Genomic DNA, 24858 nt, shown 5'->3' with positions numbered 1-24858 from the left:
GAACACCATGACTGGAGCTGCCAAAGGTGGCTTCTGAGCAGGAGCTCTACCAGGCTGCTAACGGAGGTCACGGAAGGGCTGAGAGCTCCACCAGTCAGGATGCTTAAAAGCAAACAGCAAAATGGTCCTTGAAAGCGTAACGTGGAGATTAGCCTGACTCTTGACTGGGAATAGGTCATGCAATGGGAAAGGCTGACTGCTGCCCTCTTATAGCAGGGAGGCGGTACAGCTTGGCACAGGGAATTCAGCGGGCCACTCTACCTTTCCTCTTGACAGAAGTACACATGCAGTACTACATAGAGAAAAAATAGAGCTTTTAAATACCAATATGAATATTCAGAAATAACATCAAGAGGAAAAAAAAACCAACCACCCTCAAGATAGCATTCCATCCCCTTCCTTCCTTTGGAAATATGACACTCTTTTGTTTTGAAATGCCAACACCGAATACCAGCCAACTTCAACTACTGTGCAAAACAAAACATGCATCTAGAAATTTTGTTCACGTGAAGTAATTTGCTTCATCATACAGAGTAGCAAAAAGCCCGTCCAAGCTGCCAAAAGGTCATGCAGCTGAGTACCATGCCGCTCCTTTCAAAGGTATCATTTCTAAAGGAAGGGACAGGAATTAGCTGCACTTCGCAACCCTCCATCAAGTTTTTGCTCCATGAGGGCACCAGAAACACGTTGCTTGGGGAACCAAATACCAGAAAGAAAAAATGCTGTGCATCACCAAAGGACATTACATTTCATAATGGCAGCTGAACCCAGTTACTGGCTGCAAACCCTTGTTGATCCTTAGAGAACTGACAGGAAAAAGCAGGGCGGGGGGGGGGGGGGGGGGGGCAAAGCATTGAAGGAAGGAAGTCAGGTTTTAGGAAAGATTACAGACTTAAGGAAGACCAATAAACATGATTCCATCTTCTCTACAAGTAGGACAAACTTTTTTTCCACATAGCCCCAAATTTGACGTCTCTGGCGTTAGCTAGTTTAAACCTCAGAACATTTACTTGAAGAGCCATACCTTATTCAACACAACTACTCATTTCAGAAGTTCCCTCTATAATTTCGAGGCTGGGGTTTGGTACTTCTATTAGCCCTGCAGAACTGAGATGGCACAGTAAGAGTTCCCTTCTTACTAGTGCAGTCTTTACTAAGCAATATGTATTTGTGCACAATTTTTTAAGGAAGAGATTGCAGCAGCCAACACTGCTCTTCTGGACATCTTTTGGGCTGGCAATGCAGAAGCAGCTGCCTATTTACTAACCCATCTTTCATTAAGACAGCACACTCCACCTGTGCTCTCTGAGCTTCAGCCTCTCAATTTCTGGGCCAGACTGCAAATGCCGTCCGTCTTCTCTGAAGCCTTTGCTAGTTTGTCTCTCAGCCCACTGAGGAACTAACCCACCTTGCAGGCAAACTCACGTCTGTTCAAACCAGAAGCTGCCAGCTGTTAACGAATGGAAGCAATTCAGAACACAGAGCTCTGACCAAGGGGATTTCAACTCTACAAATTACTTGCTTAATCCAATTGAGCAAGGGCCAGGTTCAGAAATATCTGAGGCACCTACATTTTCCAGGGCTTTCCTCTAGAGAGGAGGTGACCAAGCTGTAAGGAAACTCCAAAAGAAATCCATCTAGAAGGCAAATGTTTCAATCTGCAGCCCAGCTGGTATTTTATCCCCGTTTGATTTTCACAGGACCCACAATATTGGTTTGGATTTTCTAAAAAGGTGACCAAATTTAGCAACTTCAAGAGCCTACCAATTACAAATGTTTTGGCCATCCCCTGGCCTGAACGATACCCTGAGAAAACCAGCTTCACTGCCAGCTTCTGTGGCTCTGAACACCCCTCCAGCACTCAAGCCTGTCAGCAGCACTAGTGCAGAGGGACGCTGAAATGACGACACTAGCAGCACAAAAGAAGTTTCAGGACCTGTTTTTGTACATCTCAATTTCTGCCCTTCTGTGCATCTCCCTGCCCTGCTCTCCAAGTTTTCCAGCCTGAGGCATGCCAGAGAAAAGCCAATGCTGTTGGATCAGAAGAATGGCTCCAAGCTTTGCCAAGAGACAGCCAGCTTTGAACAAGCCTCTGCCGGGTCTGGTCTGTGAGACCTGGCTGCAGGAACTGGCACAGCACTCCGGTTTGGGAAAACTGCCCGACATGAGACCTGCTTCTGCAAGATCGAGTTCACAGTCTCTGAAACAGTGGGATTAAAATTCTGTCACCCCTTGCACTACTTTTCATTATGTAAGAGACAACCAAAACATGACCTTTGGCATTTTCAATCTGTCAGACACTCAGTACAGACTTTGAGGTGCGACCCAGCATTATTAACCACTGACATTGTTGCTAATCTTCCTCAAATGTCATTTTGCTTTACCTGATAATCAAAACAGCTATTCGGCTAGACCATTTTTTGCTGAAGGATTAATTCCCAAATGCTTTCTTTGTGGTTAAAAAAAAAAAGTTGAAGGGAAGAGACTCTTCATAACAACCCTCCTGCCCCCAGTCAATACCATGCTTGTTAACGCACCCGTTGAACGGGACTGCAGCTGGGCAGCAGAAAACAAGGGCTGGGCTCTGTCCTGCCAACATGCCCGTCCTCCGCAGGCTCACCAGTCCCAGTCTGAAAGCAGTGTCTTGCAGAACACTACTGGGCACCATTTGTTGGGTGGAGCAATGTGGGGGTCCCTCCAGAACCCATTGATCTGAAGCAAGTGTCACAAACTGATAATAACCCTGCCTTTACCCCCGAATCACTCAGTAACACAGTGGAAGTCTCCAGGGCACTCACAGCCTAACAACCTCCCAGCCGAGAAGCCAGGGAAGCAAACCTTAGCGTATTTCAACTGCAATTTTACTTACTGTGCTGGGATGAGAACCTAAGTGTGCATCCCCCAAGGCATTTACTGGGGTAGCTTCATCCAGCCAGTAATAACAATGAAGCAGCCCAGGGATGGATGTCCAAGCAGACAGAACACCAGGATCCCTGAGAACACACACGCAAGCTGCTGAGCCTTCACGGCCGCCGCTGCCCAGACCAGCTAGCAAAGCCGTACTCTGATACAACAGGGTTGGGGTGGCAACCTGCACTTAGGTGTCCCCTCTCTCGTGGGGTTATCAGCCCAGTTGCAGACCAATTCCCCTACTGCACTTACACCAGGAAATAATAAAACCTTCTCTCTTTTATTCTCAGTGTGGGAAGACCCAACTGAAAGTGCTCACTCAATTAGAGGATTTCCATGCCTACTGACATGAACTGGAGGATACACTGGGGGAGCAAAAGAGAAGGTGATGAATGAACAAGACCTTGATCTCAGCTCTTAGCCTTGCATGTAAAAGCTGAACAAAGCATATTATGGTGATGATGAAAAGAAAGTATTGCAAAGACTCACCTTGATTGAACCACTCCTCTAATTACCAGAAAAGCAGCAATAGAAAAACAAAAATTTACAGGAAGGAAGAAAATACAAAGGAACAGTCACAAAGAGGCAGAATTTCATAGAATAGGTTCAAAACCTGAGTATTACAAGAATACTACAGAACTTTCATCAATTAAAAAAAAAACAAACCAAACCAAGATATTCCACTTTCTCCCTTTTGTTACTGCTGAAAAAGCCAATCTTTCTCTGCACAGCTTTTTTCTTCTTCCTCTTTTCATTAAATGAAAAGGTGCTCACAGAATTGAAGGCTGACTAGCCCTTTGCAGAGGTGTTTGAAATGCTATGATCAATGACCATGAAATAAAATAAAATAAACATGGAAACACTGCAAGATTAAGTGAACAAGAGGGGGAGAGAATTGATATGTTTTAAAGTCCTAGTCTGAGAAAATTAAGGCAGGTTCGGACCAGGTATTCACATGAATTTGGTAGAAAGAAAAGGAAGCTTCTCTAAGATTTTAAAAGCACATTTATGAATGGATTTTAATTTTTACTTTTTAAACACAACAGTTGCCTGTCCCCTCTATCCTTTTGATCTACATACTATGAACTGTGAGCTCAGCATTATTACCAGTTGATTTCCCTCTAGAGAACAGCACACTTTAAAAGGCACTGCAAAAGGGGGAAAAAAATATGTTAAAATATACTTTGGAAATTGTCATTTCCTCCTGAACACACAAAGCCAAACCCAAGCTGTCACTGAGCACCTGCACTGCTCACTGAAATCCACAGGTTCATCCTCAGTGTCAGATGATTTTGAGACCAATTTGTCCACAAAGGCATGATCAGATGCTTTGGCTGATCAACAGAAACTCTCAGGCTGTAGAAACACAGAAGGTATATGTAGGTTGGCCCCAGAGGACACAGGCAGATGCTTGACAAAGGACGGCCACCACCGGAGAGCACTCTCAGAGGACAATGACAGTTCTCAATTGGCACGCTCCCCTCCTCCCACAGTGCACACTCATAGCTTTTATGTCTGAAAGCGTTTTCACTGACTGTGCTGCTCTCAAGCAGCAAAACAACAGTCAGCACGTGTTCAGGGTTTCCAAAGGCAGTCACGCTGAAGTTTTAGTCATTCACTGTGAGAACAAGCTGGCCAGGCAGGTAAAATTCTTTCTTCAGTTTCCCCCCCAGTCATTAAAAGAGTCCCATCAATTTTTAATTTTATTTTTTTAAAGTACAGTTCAAATCTAGTTGATAACAGACTAGGCTGCAAAAGCAAGTTCACACTGTGATGACTTCCCTAACACATACGGGAACACAAAACATTTTAATAACATGTACAGGTCAGATCAAAGGAAGAATAATGTGCAGCATGCAGTCCATCAAGTTCAAACAATTCCATATTGGCGCTTCAGGACCAAAACCGTCTTTAGAGCTGGCTATAAATAGTAAGCCAGGATGTGAGTACACATGAACGAAGAGAATGGAGCCTAGACAGAAAATGGAGTTAATTATCTCTGAATTCAGTCTAGAATAGTAATTTCTCTGAAACAACAAAGAAAACAGATATAATTTGAGCGTCTCTTTATAAAGGAAAGATGGAAGGGGGTGGTGTTACTGAGACTATTAATGCTCTCTTGTAATGAACCTCATTTGCAACACTCATGCCCCAGAGGAGAGAACAGGTCTGAAAGTGACTGACAATTAAAAGCTACAAAATCATGTTTGCAATTTAAATTGCTGAAAGAGTGACAGAATTGGGAGGTTGTATGTTTTGGTTGTGAGTGGGAGGGTAGGCGGCTTTATTTTGTTTTCAAACGTGAGAGGCGGGAGGCATGGAAGACGTACAGACAGGACTGCCGTGCATGGGGATGAAGGCATGATGGCCGTGACTCATGCGAGACAGCCAAGCGAGGGCACTAAGCACAGATATGACAGATGCAAGAACACAGCAGCACAGAGGAGAGGCAGAGCACATCCACCTTTGTCCAACAGCAGAGTGTCATCTGTCAGCATGCACCACTCCTATTCAAAGCCAAACAAAACTTCAGCAATTGTGGAAAAAATTCCCAAATATCTAGTAGTAATGTGACAAGGGAGACGAACACATGCCATGACACTACCAACATGTACCTCCACAAAGTGCATCATTCTAAACCAGCATGATGAATGAGTTTGCAAGAGCAAAATTTACTCCCAAATCCATTTCCAGTTCTGAGCTCTCTGCAACACATACCTTTAGCTTTTTTTCCACCAAAACAACCAGCATCGTCTTTCTTCTTCTTCTGAGCGCCTCCTGTGCTTGTAGTCTGACTGGCATCTAGTTCTTGGTACTTATCAGCTCCAGGGACCTCTTTGTGGACATGATAGGAAAGGTTCCGCATGATGCACACACAGTTCTCCACAGACTGTTACAGAGAAATTTATGTTACAATAAGTATTGCATCCTCTTATTTGCAAACCATTATATTATACAGTGGAGAGTTTGGGGGAATTTAAAAAAAGCCCATTCTTTTCCTGGTGCAGGTGTAGCTTTCAAGGAAGATTTAGTCAAGACCCCTAAAAATTTAGGTTTGTTCTTCTAAACGATTTTATTCTTCCAAAAGTGAAGTGCTTCATAAATAGTACCCATTCAAAATGAAAACTCTCTAATCAAAAATACCACCTGATCTTACATAAAGAATACAATTCACCAAAAGATCAAACACACAGCAGAAAATGGTCATATAAGGATCTTATTTTAATACAAGCCTCTCTCTCATTCTTCCAGCCTTTATAATCCCCAAGGAGCCTATTTTATTAAATTTTCTGTGGGTCAAAACCTAGGCCTTCTGAGGATTTCAATGAGAACACACGTTGTCCTGTAGTAATAGCTAATCAATAGCACACCAGATTCTGACAAGAGCAGTGCTCTGTAGGTTGCAATGGAAACAACCAGGTGGTTACAAAATCCACTTCCAAAATTATCTGATTAAGTGACAGGGCTTTATAATTCCCTTGTACAGTCCATCCCATGGTGGGACTCGAATAAAATAACGATGCTTTACAAGCCTTATTTGTTTTATAAAGCAATAGTATGCTCTTTCTTTGTTAAGCAGGTTAAACTTGCAATATTCCTTATGCATATAAATATGCTTTTAAGCACCACAGGATGAGAGGATGATAAAAACAGATAAATCAAAATCTGCACCTAAAAAAACCCCACCAAAATGAAAGTGCTGCAGGTCTGAAGACATATCTTAATGTCTAAGTACTACAGTCTTTAGAGATGGTGCTGAATAAAGTCTTTAAAATGGGAACCGACTCCTTTGCTGGTATAGTGCAAAGCACAATACAATGGGACTCAATTCTGATTTGGAGATTACACTTATAAATATCAATTAAGTAATGCAGAACAATAGCAATAACGTCACCGACAATACTAAAGGACTACTCTCCCCCCACCCATCACAACCACTTGCCTTTGCTCACCTCATCAGCCACCCAAGGTAACATAGCGGCATCGTGCTGATACCCCACCCCGTAGTACCATGGATATCATAACAGAAAGACAGGAAGATAATTACTACATTTTCTGAGGCAAGCATAATCCCCTTCTGATACCAGCAAACAGAAGTTAGATCCCAGTGCAACACTTCAGCCTAAATTAATGGAAATATCCATTAAGTTTTAATACTCAAGTTCACCTTATTGTCTGTATCCTTCTTGCCAACTGCAGATTGTAGAGCATGAAGGAGGGCATCCACCAAGCCATCGCACTCTCTTAGTCTTCTGCGTGCTTCTGCGCCATCTGAACTTACATTCCTAACAGGATAGATTTAAAAGAAAATTTAGCCTTCTAACCTTCACTATAAAGTTGAAGGTGTGCCGATTTATACTACAATTATTAAGAACTCATTACCTTGGATGAACAATTTGTAGGCTAAGTAGCCTGACAAACCCATTAAATCTCAGTAAAATATGGGCAATGCGCATCTGTAACTCCCCAAATCTGAACGAAAAGGGGAACACAGTCACAGAGATGCCTACAAACACATTTTTCCGAGTTGCTGGCGAGTCCTTACCTTAAACTGGATGGCAGTTTCAGAACAAAAAATATGCAAACAAAAAATTTAATTTCAAAGCCAGAACTCTTAATCTGAAAAATACTTTCACCACATTAAGAAAAACATGCAAAACCACAAGACTGCTCAGCAGCACTCATGGCCACAGAAACCGAAAAAGATTAAAAACAAGTGCACAATAAGCTATATTTAATCTAATCACTCTGTATATAAAATTGTTCTTCACTTTCTTTGGCCTCCATTTGCTCCAAAGAAGTCAGATGGAGTCACCGTGTGCAACTGTTGTCTCCTTGACTGCTCAAAGGTTCTCCACATCTGATGTCTATCCCCAGTTTTCTGACTGGAAGTTGCTACCACCCAGTTTAAATCCCATGTTTTGACATTTAAAGCCACCTTTCACACTGTGTATGGCAGATTCAGCACAAAGCCTGGAACAGTCACGTTTATAAAGTAAAAGACGACAGTCAGTATGGTTATATGGCTTTAAGTTTCTCAAAACATTGCACAAGAGAACGGCATAGGTAGAAGATGCGAGACAGCAGTAAAAGGCTACTCAGAGTTGTTAAATTTGCATATATCAATTACTACATACATTGTTAGCCTCCCTTGCCCACTGAGCATGGACACTATATACTGAAGCCCCAGCCTTGCATAAGCATCAACCTGACATTACCCAATAAATAAATAAAATTCAAGTCAATTTTCCAAATGCTGCCCTCTCCCCTACTCACCCTTTTTTTTTTTTCTTTTTTTTTTTTTTTTTTTTTCTCTTTTTCTTTGTTTGGGGGGAATGAATTGACAAAATGATTCTTTGTAGTCCTCGCTGGCAAAACCTATAAGGTAAGTTTTCTCAAACCTGAAATGCACTAATTTCGACAACACCACTGACCACCTTTTAGCTTTCAGGGTCTTTGAATTCCACAAACCCATATAAGGTTAGCTCTCAAAAGCTCAGGACACAATCATTACCTTCTGCTATCAGGATTGTGCAGCCAGTTTTTCTTTTTAACTAACTAGAGGGACTTCTAAATTCCAAGTAATTAACAAATCAATCACGGTCCCCCCTCCTATGTCCCTCCATCACCCAGGCAGGCTGGTATGTTAATTGGATGACTAGGAAAAAAACACATTTTCTCAGAGACCTCTCAAAATCTGAAGACACTTAATTGTGAGCTGTTTGCTCTAACAGCACATTAACTTTCAATTAAGAACACAAATGACATGCATAGATAAATTAATCCTATCCCCAAATCCTAACACACAGCCTCACCTCTAGCAATGGCCGATACAAGGCAGGTAAAGTGGATATTAAAATATGATTCCACAGGATATATGGAAGAGAGAATTCTACGTGCTGCTTTTCCATCTCCAGTTGTACTAAACCTCTCATATGAAAAGCCCAAATGTGAATTTTAATGTAAAGTCTTTATGAAACTGAAATTAGATTCCAATTCTTAGAGATACCTTTCAGGAGTTATAACAATAAACGATAGCAGCTCCACCTCCAAGCACATTTATTAAAGTGGAACATTACTTATTAAGCTTGAGGGTGACAGAAATGCACTAAAAATGGTCTTATCTGGAGCTGTGTATCACATTACTTATTCCCTCATTAAGTCTTAGAAATAGCTAAAACACGTAAGGAACACTTGCAGACTTCAAAAAAAATATCCAGTTTTGCCAAAAACAATCCTTCACACCTTTCTTGCCCCATAGCCCATTCATAAAAGATTCTTCTATTGTCCATTCGTGCTACCACACTTATAGCATCTTTGTTTTACTGCTTTGGTTATCAACAGCATCACAGTATTTTGTACCCTGCTTACTAAGGTAGACATTCATAAGCTTATAATTGAAAAAGCTACTATAAAAGTGCATCAGTAAGAGTGCGGCTTGCTGATATAACTGGCTGTATTGTCAACTATAGAAAAAATTACTGAAAATTAATGCCTCAACAAAAAATTCCCACATATATTACAAATAAATAAGCATGAAAATGCTGCAGAATCAAATTAATAGCTAATTAATACTATGAATAAGTTATCCAGACATCAAACTTTGCAGTTTTAATGTTGTAACTAACACACTAGAAAAATGTATCCTTATGAGCATCTCATGCAGAAACATCTGCTCCATAAATATCCAGCACTCTTGGGATTCTGCTAGTCCTCCCTTCCTTGGGTAATGAGATTCCTGCAGCCCAAGGGATTTATCTAACATGGAACAACAAAACCCATTTCCTTGTCTGTAACTATAAGCCAGACCTACTGGAGAGCTCAGCTCACATTCTTCTCCACAGAAGTCTAAGCAACACAGAGCTTGGAAAGACTAAGCCCAGGGAGATCAGCACCTACTTCCCAGAGTCCACTTTTCTCATGCTCCAACACTACAAAGGCAATGAAGATCTCCCAGTTCCCATGGGAATATTTGCATTTGAGATACACCGCAAGTACGCCAAACATCCCTAAGCACTAAGCAAAGGCGAGTATGGTGAAAATGAAGACAGTATGCTTTCAGTGAGTTCTCATCTGGCAATCCCAGGAGAAGTGCCCCCACAGTTCGTTTCCATGATCCAGAGCAACCTCCAAAAGCTCCTGCAACCCAGGAAAATGCCAGGTTGCATCTCTGCCATGGGGTGTTGAGACTCTATGCTATCTGCCTCCTTGAAAAACATCACCTGGTAGTCATCAGCCAAATTCACATCTTGGGTATTCAGGAGAATTTTAGAATTAAACACATTATCTCAGCGACTTGCCTGCTGGGGCATTTTAATATCAGGAACATCTATAGATGAAGTCAAAGATACCTTTTAAGTTTGAACAACTTAAGACAGGAACTCTGCAGGGCTTTTGAGGCACTGTATATGGGCAAAATCCTGTTATAAATGAAAATAAAGTTGACTGCCTGTCCAAATGGGTGGCAACAGGGAGGAGGAACTCCCTGAAATACTTTTACACAAGACAGTGACAAATGATACCTGCCATTCTTCTCTGGCGTTCTGTATATACAGTCTGCTTCCCTTGCCTTGTCTCTACATCCCCAGAGAGGCCTCAGCTGCTTTCCCCGAGTTTCCCTACTTTTCAATACTTTTCCTAGAGTCCAGTAAATGAAAAATATATTTTAAAAACAACAGTATCTTTCTCACATCACACTGTAAAGGGTAACAGAAAGCTTCACAGTGTGCTTGCCGTAAATATATACAACACACTCAAAAGAGCAATTCTAGGAGCAAGACATGGAATTACTGTCTATGTTACAAAAAGTAAATAAGAAGGAAACCAACTGCGTGACTGATTTTATGTAAATCAGTAAAATCACAAATTTCGTTCCAGAGATTTTAAATGCCCAGCCTTTAGCTGGAAAAAGCAACCTGGATGCTTCCTCAAATTCTTGGAGTCCAGACTGTAGACAGGACTAGCAAAAGAGGGTTTGTTAGAATGTTCAAATATATGCTTTCCCCGAGAAAACAAAACAGAGGGGCACTAAGTAAATGTTAAATAAAAGTAAATACCTACTAGCATAGAAACACATCAGGCTAGGAATCCAGTCTGTTGGTATTAAAGACTTCACAAAATGGCAGGGAATGTGTTGAGAAATCTGTTCATGCTTTAGATAAGGTTATCATTATCACCAAATAGTCGTCTTAATGATATGCAAGTCTGAACATAACATTTGCATCTGCAGAATGGAGTTGGTATTCATCACCTCTAGGATAGGTGAGCTGTTACTATCTGTGCCACACAGCAAAATTATCCTCAAGAGAAAAGATTTTAAAGTAATTAAATGGATGGCACTTATTTCAATGCAAATCATGTAGTAATGCCCCCACTGTGTTCTCCCTAACAACATGAAAGACAGAGCACAGACTTGGAGAGCTTTTGCTTGTTTGTTTTGGGTGTGGTTTTGGTTTTTTTTTTGGTTGGTTTTTTTTGGTTTTTTTTTTTAAATGGTAAAGAGAAATTTGAAAATACAAGCAGAGAGACACATTATTTCTCTGAACATTAAATCTAGTATTTCCAAGACTATTACCGTGTCTGTCGCCAGGGTGGAAAGGACCATCAGTTGTTACGCCCAGTGCTGCAGATGAAGCTGAAAGCCAGTGAGTATTACTGAACACTGACCATCCCGCTTCAGTTCAGTGTGTGTAAAAAGCACTTTCTTTAGAGATCCAGCTGGGGATGAAGACAGCAGGTTGGGCAGTTCTTTTTTTATATAAATAGAAAGCTGAACTGGAAATTTTTAAGATATTCTCCTAGTATCATTTCCGCCCTTCTCTGGAAGAAATGTGGATGAGAGCTGAGACAGTGATGAGTTCTTTCCAACAGCCTCTTGGTGCACACTGCAGGGTCTCAGATTGCCCAAATGAATCCTACTTTTTACTACTGTAAACAACCTTCCAATAGCTATTTTTGTATTGCCAGGCTAAAAAGTAACATTGGCTTCTATGTAGTCTGTCTCAGCACTGTTGAAGAAGATAAGGATACCTGATACAAATGACTGGGGTTTCCTGGCAGGCTGAGCTGCGGCAGGGCTGCGGCGGAGCCGCCAGGCAGTACACACACCTTGCTAGACCTTGGCTGACTCCATCACTGAGGCTTTGCTGTCCAGACACTGAGTTTTACATACTTCAGCTGATAAAATACTACAAGATTCTCACAAGTCTAATTTAAATATATTAGTTGTTTGATCCACCTACTCTGATAGTCAGAACCCTTGCTATAAAAACACCTTTCCACACCCACACTTTGCTTCACTATTAAGAAATTTTTATTTGGATATCTGCCAAAGGAGATTGATAAATAATAGTTGCAGTAAATGCACTCTATTTCTGAGTGTATTCCTAGGTACTGAATGTCCCAAAGGAGGAATATACAGCATTTTAAAATCATTCCACCATTTCATGCAGAAATAGAATGAATTCCATACTTCAGTTCACATGAACTACCAGAAAGTTTAATTGGTTTTACGTTCATTGTTCTGTTTAAGAGAGAAAAAGGAAGAAGCTGCCTGTGACACAAAGATAGCCTGATCCAGGCAGCAGTGGTCAAAGAGCCTTGTACAACACAACGGAGTTTGGCAGCAGACAGCTGAATCGCAAATAAAGCAGAAGATATGCTAAAGAAAATAGGAAGAAGTCAAAGTCCAAATGAAATGAACGGAAAGATAGAAGAGCTCTATCAATGGCAACGTTAGGTAGGGAGCAGCTGTTCAGCTGAGAAAAGGTGTATCAGATCTGGGCAAAAGGTCCCACTGGAGATTTCTGCTCCACTTAAGCATCCACTTACCAGCTAGACCTGAGAGAGAAGGAGCAGAGCAGCCCCGGTTGCCTTGCATGTGACCCCCTTCCAGCTATTTGAATAAGGGATTGGTTTTGTTTAGTTGGTCAAATGCTCAAAAGAGGACATATCGTAACGCACCCCTGAAAAAAGACTTCTCAAGCCTAGTATGTGCGGCAGCGACAACGGCATAGCAAGAGACCTACAAAGCACACTGTCACGTCTCATATTCATGTCAGCACTGTCTAGAAGAGCTTCCTGCAACAAGCAGGGGCTCAACAGGCAGCAGTACAGTTTAACAAGGTACAGATGTCAAGTCCAGACTTTGTTATTTGTGTCTTTCTATATCCAAAACATCATGTAATGCCTTTTCAGTAAAATGCTGACTGGTTACCTCCTGTATGACCTACTTGGAGGGCCTTAGCTTGCTCTCCTGTAATGCAAAACGATGCAGAAACACACTACACAAGAATTCCACAATGCCCAGCAGCTACTTTGCTTCCAAATTATTCCAGTCTCTGCTTGGAGGAAAGGCTAAGGGGCTCTGCTTGCTTTACCACACATGCTGCAATGCGAAAAGAATCTCAAAAATACAAAAATGATGCAATATTTATCTAATAAAGGATCATGGCTTACATGCCCTCCAAATCAAACCATATCCATTACAGTGACTGCAGGGAGCTTTGTTTCAGTCTTGCTCTTCATCCCACCACACGACAGACATTACTGTAGACTCCCTTCACTGACAGCCAAGGGAGAAGGGACCTAGATTCATTCCTAAGTAATGACAGAAGGCAATAAGCAAGTGTACAACTCTAAATTTATACTTCAGGTTTGATTGTAAAGCATTAAGGTTGCATGTAACTAGGTTATGTCTCTGCTGCTAAAATCTATGCATAATTTATTTATATTACAAGCTAAACATCAGGAACTGTCAGGAGGAACCCTAACAGCTCCTTACTAGCACGAATTAAACGCTCTGCTCATCATATAAGCCCCAGGACAGCCATATGCTGTGATCCTGCACAGTATCAGTAAGCTAATTAAGAAACTGCCTTGGCTCACTCCTCTCTATTGTGTGGATTTTAAATTTGAGTTGGTTTTTTTCCAGTCTGGGTTGGGCAGATAAGCTTCTCCCTTTTCTGTGCTGCCTGCTCCCTCTGAAGTGAAGATTCATAGCCAAATTTCTGTACAGTTTTTATCTCTTTCTAAAACTATGTCTTTGCTGGAAGTCCAGCTCAAAAGTACCTGTTGCACAACAAAACACTGACAGTATCATTAACTCCAGCTTCTGGAGCAGCAGTCTCCCAAAGGCTGTGCACCAGCCTCCAAGCACTACGGGTGGGCAGAGATGTGGCAGCATCCGCCCTCATCTCTTCTGGGTGGGACAAGGAGGTGCTAAGCTTTGTGCAAAGTCCTGTCCCCGCTGCCTTGGTTAAACAACTGCCCTACAAAAGGACTACTTGAACTATGACAGGGCAGCACACTGAGTAAGAGGAAAAGTCAACCAAATTACTTTGATAGAATTGTTTTTGGAGTGGGGGAGCAATGGAGCTGCCGCAAGGAGGGCTCTGTATTAATGCTAGACTTGTGAAGCTCAATTACTAATTTGCTGCTGATAAAAAAAAAAAAATAAAAAAATAAAAGCCAGCACCTGAAAACTCACATTTACATATTTTCTCTGTCCTGCCAGACTTCAGTAAGCAAAGTTGTCCTGACACCAAGGGCAGCTCAGCTGGCAGCATCACCTGAGCTTCACCTCCTGTGCCCTGCTCTTCACTAGACAGCTCTTCCAGGTCAAAGATTTGCAATTAATTGCCTTCCTTCTTCAGTCAGTTAGAGATGAAGGCTGCCTCAAGTATACGAGAGTGCAGATAGGACAAATATTATGTGACTGTCACCACACACTATTATCAATGCTCGCAGGATTTGAAGATGGATAGAGCTTGAAGGTAATTCACTTCGAAAGCTCTAATTCCCAAGCACTTTTCTTCAGAGAAAAGCCATACATTAATCATTAATAAGAAAGGAGGACATAAGCACCTGGCTTTGACAGCCTTTCTTCCTTTCTTTCTTCAAATTCAGCATGCAAAGATGGGAAGAAAAAATGGACACACCAGTATCATCAAGACACTCATACAGTCATTTCCAGCATGCAGAGAGAACTTTTCTGCCAAAAGAAGACCACAGATTCCGTTTGACAAACTTTCTTTACCTTCATGCGCCTCACGGACACATGCACTCCTGCTACAAACAGTACATGCTGCAGGTGTTTGCATGCACACGTATATTCACATGAAGACACGAGGACTCAAGGAACGAGTTCATTATGATTAAGCAGTGTTACCTATGACTGAAGCACTGTAAGTTACATCTGCCAGACAAGATGTACATGCATGTATTTAATGCTCTCTGTCCTCCTCAGAAAAAGGCTTAAAACATTCTCATACAAAAACTCTATTTGGCACATCCTAAGCATTAATAATTTACCATCAAGCTCCTGCAGTCTTCTTCCCCATGCAGTACGTAAAAGTAACAGGAGCCTGCAGACACTTATACATCATTTCTCCTCCTGGTGGGGTATGCTTGTGTCTCTGAGGCTCTATACAGAGTCCTTATCTTATGTCTTCAAACATTGTATCTCCCACTTACCCAAAGTTCTAGGTTTTGATTCTATGAGACCAGACTCTTAATTTATACCTACAGGAGGTGCTTATTCCCAGGTGTCTCTAGGATCAACCACTTCAAAATCTTGAACTACTGGCGTTTACCAACTTCAGGGGAAGGTAAGGACAGAAGTGCCAATCCCACATTAAAGACAGAAAAGTGAAAATCAGCAACTGAAGTCCAGATCCACTCAGGCACTTAGGAGCATAAATCTCACCAAAAAGGGAAGGAGATAGGGCTATTAAAAATTAGACCACAAAAAGGTTTATACCATTAATCTTGCCTGTAATTTTGTCAGAATAGTAGCAGAATAGCAATTAAATCCATGCTTCTCAAGTCTCTTGTTACAGCTCTAGCCACCAGGTTGTCCCTTCTCTTCTCAGGAGCTGATGTTGGACAAGCTGTTATGTGCAATTTCGATCTGAAGAATGCATGTTTTCAGTGGAAGTCAAATGGGTGCAGTTTGTTTGTGTTCATACACCCACGGCCAGGTCTCTGAACCCTGAGGCTATTTGTGAATGCGAATTTCTGTGTACTTGGAGAATTGACAAGAAATGCTGCAACTACAGATGGTACCCTGGAAAAAGGAGCACTTTGCATCTGTTTGCTATGCAAATTAATTCATTTAACATTCATTGACAGCAGGCCAGTTTAGCGCAGGAATCAGGCTAGAAAGTTGGCAATTTAGGAACTAAGTTCTACTCTGTCCTCTTAGAAGTGAAAAAATCCAAAGGAGAATTAAAAGTAATTAGGCAGAAAACAGCAATTAAGCCCAGAATGAATTTCATTTTTAAACCATTAAAATCCTTGCTGCTTCCAGAGAATGAGGAATCACGGTGGATACCTGCACAGAAAACAAAAAAAGAACATGACTGCAGCAGTGCTCACTGACCCACAGATGCAGCACTTCCCCGCCAAAGCAGAGAAGCACCTGGGGAGAAACCTGGGGACACAGTGAAGGTCTCTGGCACTGCCTGGGTGCATGTGAGTGAGCCTTACTCCAGCAATCCCGCAAGCAATTCAGCTTGTACTCTTCTCCTAAAGCACCTTAACGTCTGGGTCAAAGTTGAGGGAAGGATCACAAAATAGCCTTCTCAAGATGCACCAAATCATTACATTATTTAAACTGGATGAAAGTACAATTTCAAAACGAATGCTTCTGGATTGCAAATCCCACTAGGGATTTAGGGGTTTAAGGAAAAAAAAGACAGTAACTAGAAGAGACAGTCCACATACCTAAAAGATTAAAATACAATGAGAAGACATGAAACTTGCACTCCAAATGAAATAAAGGAACATCTATGCGTATTTAACGATTCTCCTAGCAAATGTCTTCCTTACTTCTTCCCCAGTCCTACTTTTCCATAACCAAAAATCCACTTAATTTCAACAAATCAATCTTTGCTTTGTTTTTCACTGTTCCTTTCCAGACTTCCACCATACCTATTTCTCTCAACAGGTTCAACAGAATATAATACCTTTATTTTATAAAATTACACCCACGGTAGCATCTATCACAAGGCTCGTGACCATTTTTAGTAGTAAAATTATTATGGACAATACAGATCCATTCATCATATTGGGTCTGCCCTTATAAGCAAAACACAGCAATGGAAGGCGAAACATCTTTTTCCTGATCTCAGGACACGAATGGAGACAAAATTACTATCACCTGCACTAGTTTCTGAAAACTTCAGTCTTTCTTGGTAAAGATTACAGAAAAAGCATGCAATAAATTTCAATACCAGATCACTGTTTGCAAACTGGCTGTGCTGCCAAGTCTTTATTTTGCAAAGGGGAACACAGAATTCCCAAAACACTTGCTTGAACAGAGTTTTTGGCAAGTTAAGTACAGAGTGAGATGGCACACAGAACCCACTTATCATGTTCCAGATGATATCAAGATTCAAAAGATCCCTACAATGGCCACAGTCATGGGAGAAGGCTTGACTTTAGAAGGAGCCCTTAAAATAAACACTGGTCTCCAAAGTCAATAGAAACCTTAATCAGTTGCATTTTCTTCCCTTGATTCTCACTGGCTACGTATATATTGTCAGTTAGCTATGGTAGTTTGGTACAGACATCACGAAGTATCACAGGGAATCCCAGAGTTATTTAACTTATGGCAAAAGAGAATATTTGAATGGCATTACTGATGATAACAAACTTTGTACAGTTTCTCTGATTTCCAGCTTGTACATGACCAAGTCCAATGTTACTCAGTATCATGCACAGGGCCTTCTCAAATAGCAACTCAGACAGATCCGTTCCTCAGCACAAGTCCTTTGGCCACACAGACTAAAATCAACATCAAGCAACACATAGGGATTTTTGTTACTTTAGAAAGCAGGCAGAAATCAGGGCTATACGAAGCTAAACTACCTTAGCTTTGGGTAAGAGGCAAAAAGTGCATGGATCATGGCTCTTATCTTGCAAATTAAATTTCCAAGTAAAGCAACTCTGGTGCGGGTACAAATGTTTGCTAAGACATCGGCCCCAACTACTGACCCCTCTGCTAAAGCATCCTTCCATCCCGTACGTACCAGCAGCACTACACTATCTGTGCTGTTAATACCAGACATTAAACCCTCCTTTGGCACAAGAAGCCCAAGTTAACTACTCGGGATACAAGTCACCCTGCTCTATTCAGTCGCAGACATACACCAGCACCTGAACTCCCCAAGTCAGGACAGAGAGAGACAAAAGAATTACACAGGGGGGAAAAAAAAAAGTATTGTAGACAGGATAAGACTGGAAAGGAAAATGGGATGGATCAGGATTTTAAGAAGAGGTAAAGGCAAATAAGTGTTGTTTGTTTGGTTTTTTTTAATTACTTGTTTTCAATTATTTTGAAATAAGTGTTTCCAAGGCTCCACGTTATCAAAAAAGAGACCCAGATTAAGAACAAAGTAAAGATCAGAAAGCAGTGTTAAAAAAAATCGTGCAAATAATTAACTGGCAGTTCATGCTGTGAATCACCGAGTTTGAAACAAACTTGCCCACATCTGTTGATAAACTTCATTAACTGAAAAAATTATACTGAAATGAATGCCATCCTGCATGCATAATGCCTGTCTTCTGCTTGGATATCTAAACTGCAATGACATCTGTAACCCCAGAAGCTCAAAGATCCTCTCTGTTGTTTTGGAAGACAATGCAGAACACACCTGTGGTTCACTTCCAAAGGGGACAAAGTGCTGGCACACCATCAAGAGGACTCACCTCCCAATTAAATAACAAATTGGTAAACAGTTTGTAGTCTGCAGTAAGCTCCATTCACGGAAAATTGAATTTCTAGGACCAGCTACTGAGTCAACAAGAGAAGAGTAGGGAAATTTTAAACTGGCATCTGTCAGACATATGGCTGCAACAATTTATTCTCTGCTGGTGTTAACTATCTTATCTTCCTGATGCTTTTAAGGATGAGCTGCAGAGGATTTCAACAAAAAATGCAAAATTATTTCCAACAGTAGTAATGATAATTACTTTTGATATGTCCAATTTTATCCCTAGATCTGGAAGTGCTGTACAAAACGTATGCACTATCATTGACACTGTAACAAGAAGTACAACCAACTGAAAGAGAGCTCATACCTCACCTACTCCTGCATCTTTGTTGTCCAGGACTCCCTTTATCTCACTGCAAGAAGTAAGGAGACAGCAAGACAGTCCTCTGCCTCCCTGCAGCAAGAGGTTGATCTCTCCACAGCACAACAAAGAGAGGTGGACACACTACCTTTTTCAGATTACCTCTCCCTGCTAACCTGCCATCACATCTCCGTTTACCTTAAGGAACTGCTTTCAAGCGTGAAATCACCTTGCCCCTCATCCGACTGAAGCTTCAAATTTTCCACAAGGAAGCACACAATCCCACATGACTATGACAGCAGAGACTATAGGTGAAAGGACTGAAATATCTTTCCCCCCTTCAACAGCAGAAGAAGTTACTATTCACTGGCTCCAGTCCTGATGCATCTGAAGTGCATCAGGACCACTTTTAAATACCAAAAGTTCAAATTCTCTAACTAACATATCTCAATACTGCTATGCTCCACATCCCTCTTCGTTAGCCTTCAAGAATACGGAATGTCCAAAGTGGCACAAACTTTTGCATGTCCTGTAAAATCAGTACCTTACTTTAAAATAAATAAAAAAACCCAACCCCAAACAAACAACAAACAGAAAAAGTACCCCAAAGCTCTCCTGGAATACAGAAGTTCAAGTGGATCAGCTCACCGCACATACTAATAAAAATTTACGATGTGGATTAGGTTAGTCTACTAACGATCAATTTATTGTCTGCAGTTACTGGAGAATCTTACATTCATTCAGATAATCCTTTTATCCCCCACCATGACTAATTTCCTCTTGCAGAACAACATTAGAAAATGAGACACTAAGTAAGTAGTAACTAAAAACCTATGTCTGGAGCCTACTTAAAGGACCTTAGTTTCCAGTGGAACTGCAAATAATTTCAGTAATGGGCCCTTTCAGAACACTTCTCATTACTTTCTTCATTTGTGAAGTTACTCAGGGGAATAGTTATTGCAATTTAGAGACCACAAGCCCAAGAAACAGAAATGAACCAACTTCTGACAATGCATTAATCAGTAGAAATCTGACAGAAGTATACTTCAGAGCAACAGAAGGTACAATGCCAAATCTTTATTAGTTTTCTTCAAACTAATTGACTTCATAAAGCTGAAGAATCTAACAGGGCATCTCCACTATTTTACTTCAATGAAAAGCAAAGTGGAAGACTGTGTTCTTTAAGGTTTTTCAGACTGCATTGGGACTCCTCCTGACCCCAGCTTCTAGCACGTACAGTCCTACTGTCAAGGTACTCTCAGAAATGCAAATGAAATTTCTAACCAGAAAAGGCTCCTTTGCAAGGAATATTAGGAATGGGTTCCTAAATCATTAGTAGTTCAGGTTCTTAACTAATTTCCCATAGGTCCTTAGTCACTTCAGCTTAAAATAGGAGTGTGACCACAAAAGTGTTATGGCTAAAACTGGATTCGTGTTCCATGCTCAGTGTTAATTCCATGAAAGCAGTTCCCCAGCATCTGCAAAAAAAAAATGCCTTTTGATATGAGAACGCTTACAATGAAGGCGGCAGTTGTCTGAAAACACACTTTTCAAATATATAAAACCAGCATCTTCAAGGGAAGCAGAGAAGGTACCCAAAATTTGTAGAAAGAACCCACTCATCACAGTACAACTGACAAATGAAAGTGTGATTCTCAGTACACATGGCACTGTTTGCACTGCAAAAATTCTTGTTTTGTACTCTGCTGGGCGGTTAAACTTACCTGGGTCACTCTCCATTGTATTATACACCTCCATATATAGATCCACTCCCCCTAACCTGGACAAATAACCTACTCTTCACGTTGACCCCACTAGAGAGACCTACATTGACAAGACCTGCAACAAGAGAGTCGGTGGCAGGCAAATACCTCCAAGCATTGCTATTGTGGCCACTGAAATGGGGGTATCTCTGCAAAAATGAAAGATATATGATACTTTGTTTTAAATCAAAATAGTTTTAACAAAACCCTAAACAGAGAACGTGGTGAACAGATTAATACTCCACAGTTCTGCCTTACCTTAAGCAACCAGAAGTGTTCTTGAACACAGTTGTCCACTCAGCGTCGCGAGGCTTAGAGTCCTCATTCGGCTCACTCTCCCAACCTGAATGGGGTATAATCACCTCATTGGTGAGCGTCTGCAGACCATGGTTGATGATGACCATCTTCAGGGGCTCATAGGAGGACAAGTTCCACAGGGTGCCTGCAGAAGAAACAGTGATTATTAAATAACAAGAGAACAATAACTATTTAAAATATCTCAATTAAATAGAGTCACTAGAAGGTTAAATCATAAAACTAAATGAAAAATCAAAACCACTTGATAAGACGCCAGACTAGCACATAGCTTAGGGAAAATTCCACAGTCGTTGCAACAGAAGCATTTCTAAAAGCATAGAAGCACTTTTGTCAAGACATGGATATTGTTGAAGTCATCAAGTCCTACAACAGTACATAAATGTGATGTGCTATTGCAGATTAATAGGATTTTTCCACTATATACAAATTTTGTTACACTTTTAGGTCTAGCTATGCCTCAAAAAGTAAAAATTCAGCTAGTGCAGCAGACAAGTATATTGAGCAAGTCTTAAAAACAGGGATGAATTTATGGAGGACCGTTGATCTTATGCTTATCCTCTGCACAAGACAATATTTAATTCAAGACTCCTCTCTACAATTTACCTTCACATTCTCCTATCACAGGCAATATCTGTATTCAGATCACCTGGAAACACAAGCATTTGATCCTTGAAGAAGCTGAGAACCAAAACTCCTCTGTATTTCCATTTTTACCTCAATTATGAGCCAAAGTAAACAGAAGTCAAACATCAAAACAACACAACAGCCTTACAACTGTAAAAATACAGTCTCAGACAAGCGATACAACTTCCCAGCAGACCTGTATCAGTGTCCTGATGGTTACTGCTCATTAGGTTAGTTAGGACTAAAACAGGACATTCACTTCAGAAATAATTTCTGCACAGGCCCAGCCTGGTGACATGTAAGAACTGTGAGTAAGAACACTTGGAGGGAGCCAGATGCACACTTTTCATCTCCAAGGAAAAGTATGAAGACCAGCAAAATTTCAGACTGAATGGAAAAACGAGGTTCCTCAGAACACACAGGAAATCTTAAGAGGATACAATACAAATCTGCGGCTCCCTGTGTTACTACAACTGTGAATTTGTGCATATTACAGTGGAAACTGTAGATACTCACCTCTTAGTATACATGTCTAAAGAAAAACACAAAAGAACAACAAAAGTGTAACCTTTTGTTTCAGTCCCTTTCAATCACCCCAAGTTTTAAAACCTACAATCTTCAAACTTTAAAAGTGACTGGAAAAAGATTTTGGATGTATTACTTTTGCCACACAGCCTGACACACAGATGGACTTGCTGGATGCTGCCAGCGGGACAGGAAAGCGTGCTGCAGGGAGGGAGTCTGCAACTGCGCCACGCTCCCAGGTGCCGGGGACCCCAGGGCCACCACGCAGGAGCCAAGGCGGCCATCGCCTGGGAACTCTCCTGCACACTCTGGCTGTCACTGCTGCAAGTGTCAAACACCAAACGCCTATTTTAACGTCAGAGCATTATCCATATAGGGTCATGACAGGTACCAGGTCAGGACAGGAATTCTGTCTCTGAGTTGTGAGTGGCACTTCTAGGATAACCTCAACGGCTTATGATTAGCAGCGCCTCGGAAGTCAAATGCTATAGTGTCTCCTATTACAAATGATCTTTACAAAATCCAGGCATCTGTTCAGACTTAGGAGACCATATTAACTAATAAAGAAACTCAGGCAGACAACAGAATGAACATCATAATGTTTCTTTCAGTCTTTTTCTAAAACCGTACAAAAATATTGCTTTTTTGGCCTATTTCCCTTGCCATTCATAGACAACACACTGTAAGAGATTTTCATAACCTACTTTTTTTAGCTTTCAAACAAGTCTGTATAGGTGAAATATGAATTAATTTTCTCTTTGTACCCACTAGAGTAAATCACCCTTTGTCACTGCAAAACACCAAACAATGGACAATAATAGAAAAACCAAAACCAAGCAGAAAATGCTAGTTGGCTCCAATTTGTTGTAGAAGAAAACCTTTACTTCTCATAACAAATTGGCTCAAAAATACACATCATACAATAAACAAATGCAAGTCAATATTTATAAGATGACGATAAAAACTGACAGATGTTACCCAATTATTTTTACATACTTCACTAGACAGTTTTTCTTTAGTTATTGTATACCAATTCCTTAAGCATATCGGACTCACTGATATAAAAATAATAATTATAATTAAATCCCCAAATGCATTGCTGGCTCAGTACTTCAGAATTCAAATGCAAAATCGAAACATCCAGCACTGAATGAGATGGATAAATCCCGGGGAATTATCCAGGATAATAATCTCTGGAGCAAACCTAGATTCAAACTGCGAACAGCAGATGCAGAATACCCCAGATCTGAAGGGTTACGTCAGGGTTTCCTCACAGGGTCATAAGTGGAGCACTCGGTATTTGCAGCGGTCAAAAAACCACGATTAGGAAACAATGGCATCAACTGAGGATGCCGTCGTAAGGATCGTGCATTTCTGTTCTTTTGAAACTGCAAAATATTGCAACTGGAAACAATGTGGAGATTCAAAATCTTCTGTATGTGGAAGAGCCAAGTGTTGAAATCTGACAACCCTTCATATTTAGGAACTCTTTTCTTAAACGCACAGACTTCTTTTGCACCTGAATTAAGATTCTGCATTTCCCCCTTTCCTGGAGCAATGACATAATGTGTTAGCTGTACAGTGAAACTACAAAGGCAAGTTTCACTGCTTAAGAAGAAGCTGGCAGACATATACCTAAAAAGCCAAAAATACCTATAAAATTTCCAAGACCTCTAGTAATACAGGATCGTACAAAAGTTTTCCAGTGCTCAAATCTTTTGCTTGTTTTAAGACAAGAGATTTGTGTCTAGACTTCAATACCTTCAACCCCAATGTGTAAAATCAAATCATCATCTCCAAATCTCCTCTTCTCCTGTGTTCTCATTCACCAGGAGTTATTTCAAGAAGCCAAATGCAATTGGGATTCAATAGTACCCTAACTGGATTGCAACACTGAAAACAGCACTAACCTGTCCATCTACCACACACAAGTCAGCTTCGCTGGTGCTTGTAACCTGGCCAGACCACCAGAACTACCTGCCCCGACAAACGGCTCTCTTGCACATACTCATCCAGAATTTTTATTAAGAGGCTGAATGCAATTTATGCAATAAACCATTTAGGGCAAACGCATTTTGACTGTCACTGAGTGGCTACCAGACAACAGGGACTGAAGTAAAACAGAATGCCTTTCCTCCACCCTCTTTGTAAAAGAAATAAATTTACAAGCTTTTCAATTTCTCATCCACCTCCCACCTCTCAAATATGTCATAGAAAACACCAACAAATGTGAAGGAGAATAAAAGAGAGTCTTACTATATATAAAAAAATGCACAGAGCTCTTCAAATTATTAAAAAATGCTAACACACTTAAATGTATAATATTCTCCTTGACAGCTGCCTAAGGAAAACCAAAATAATCCCTCTGTTGAGCAGCATTCAGTGAAGGAAAATGCACAACACTTAACAGAAAGGTAGCTCAAAGTAGTTCAGTGATGAGGAAATCTCATGGTTCCAAAGGCAGAGAAAAAAAATTCAGATTCAAGGCTGACTTCATTGGGAAAATATTCCACAAGAAATGATAGAGAAAAACAGTGACAGCACATTTTTCTTATTCAAAATTATGAACCAAAGAGGTCTAAATCAAGCATCCTTTCAGCTCTTGAGAAAACAAATTCCATGGAAAAGATACTGATAGTGG

General features: G+C 40.8%; 1 protein-coding gene across 2 annotated transcripts in view; it reads right to left on the bottom strand.

Annotated features, from left to right (window-relative positions):
* Nucleotides 1-24858, bottom strand: part of ARVCF (armadillo repeat gene deleted in velocardiofacial syndrome) — a 165616-nt gene that overhangs the window by 44038 nt on the left and 96720 nt on the right. The window contains exons 5-8 of one of the 2 annotated variants that reach the window (XM_009888117.1): nt 21009-21192; nt 7079-7196; nt 5629-5800; nt 3400-3417 (exon numbers count right to left, since the gene is read on the bottom strand). In XM_009888117.1, coding sequence (XP_009886419.1) covers nt 3400-3417; nt 5629-5800; nt 7079-7196; nt 21009-21192 — 492 coding nt within the window. The remainder of the gene's footprint in view (nt 1-3399; nt 3418-5628; nt 5801-7078; nt 7197-21008; nt 21193-24858) is intronic. The other variant, XM_009888118.1, reaches the window with a different exon arrangement.

The sequence above is a fragment of the Charadrius vociferus genome, unplaced genomic scaffold (genome assembly GCF_000708025.1).
Source record: "Charadrius vociferus isolate BGI_N301 unplaced genomic scaffold, ASM70802v2 scaffold326, whole genome shotgun sequence".
Lineage (NCBI taxonomy): Eukaryota > Metazoa > Chordata > Aves > Charadriiformes > Charadriidae > Charadrius > Charadrius vociferus.
Note: the sequence above shows the minus strand (reverse complement) of the source record. Positions and strands in the feature narration are given on the sequence as shown.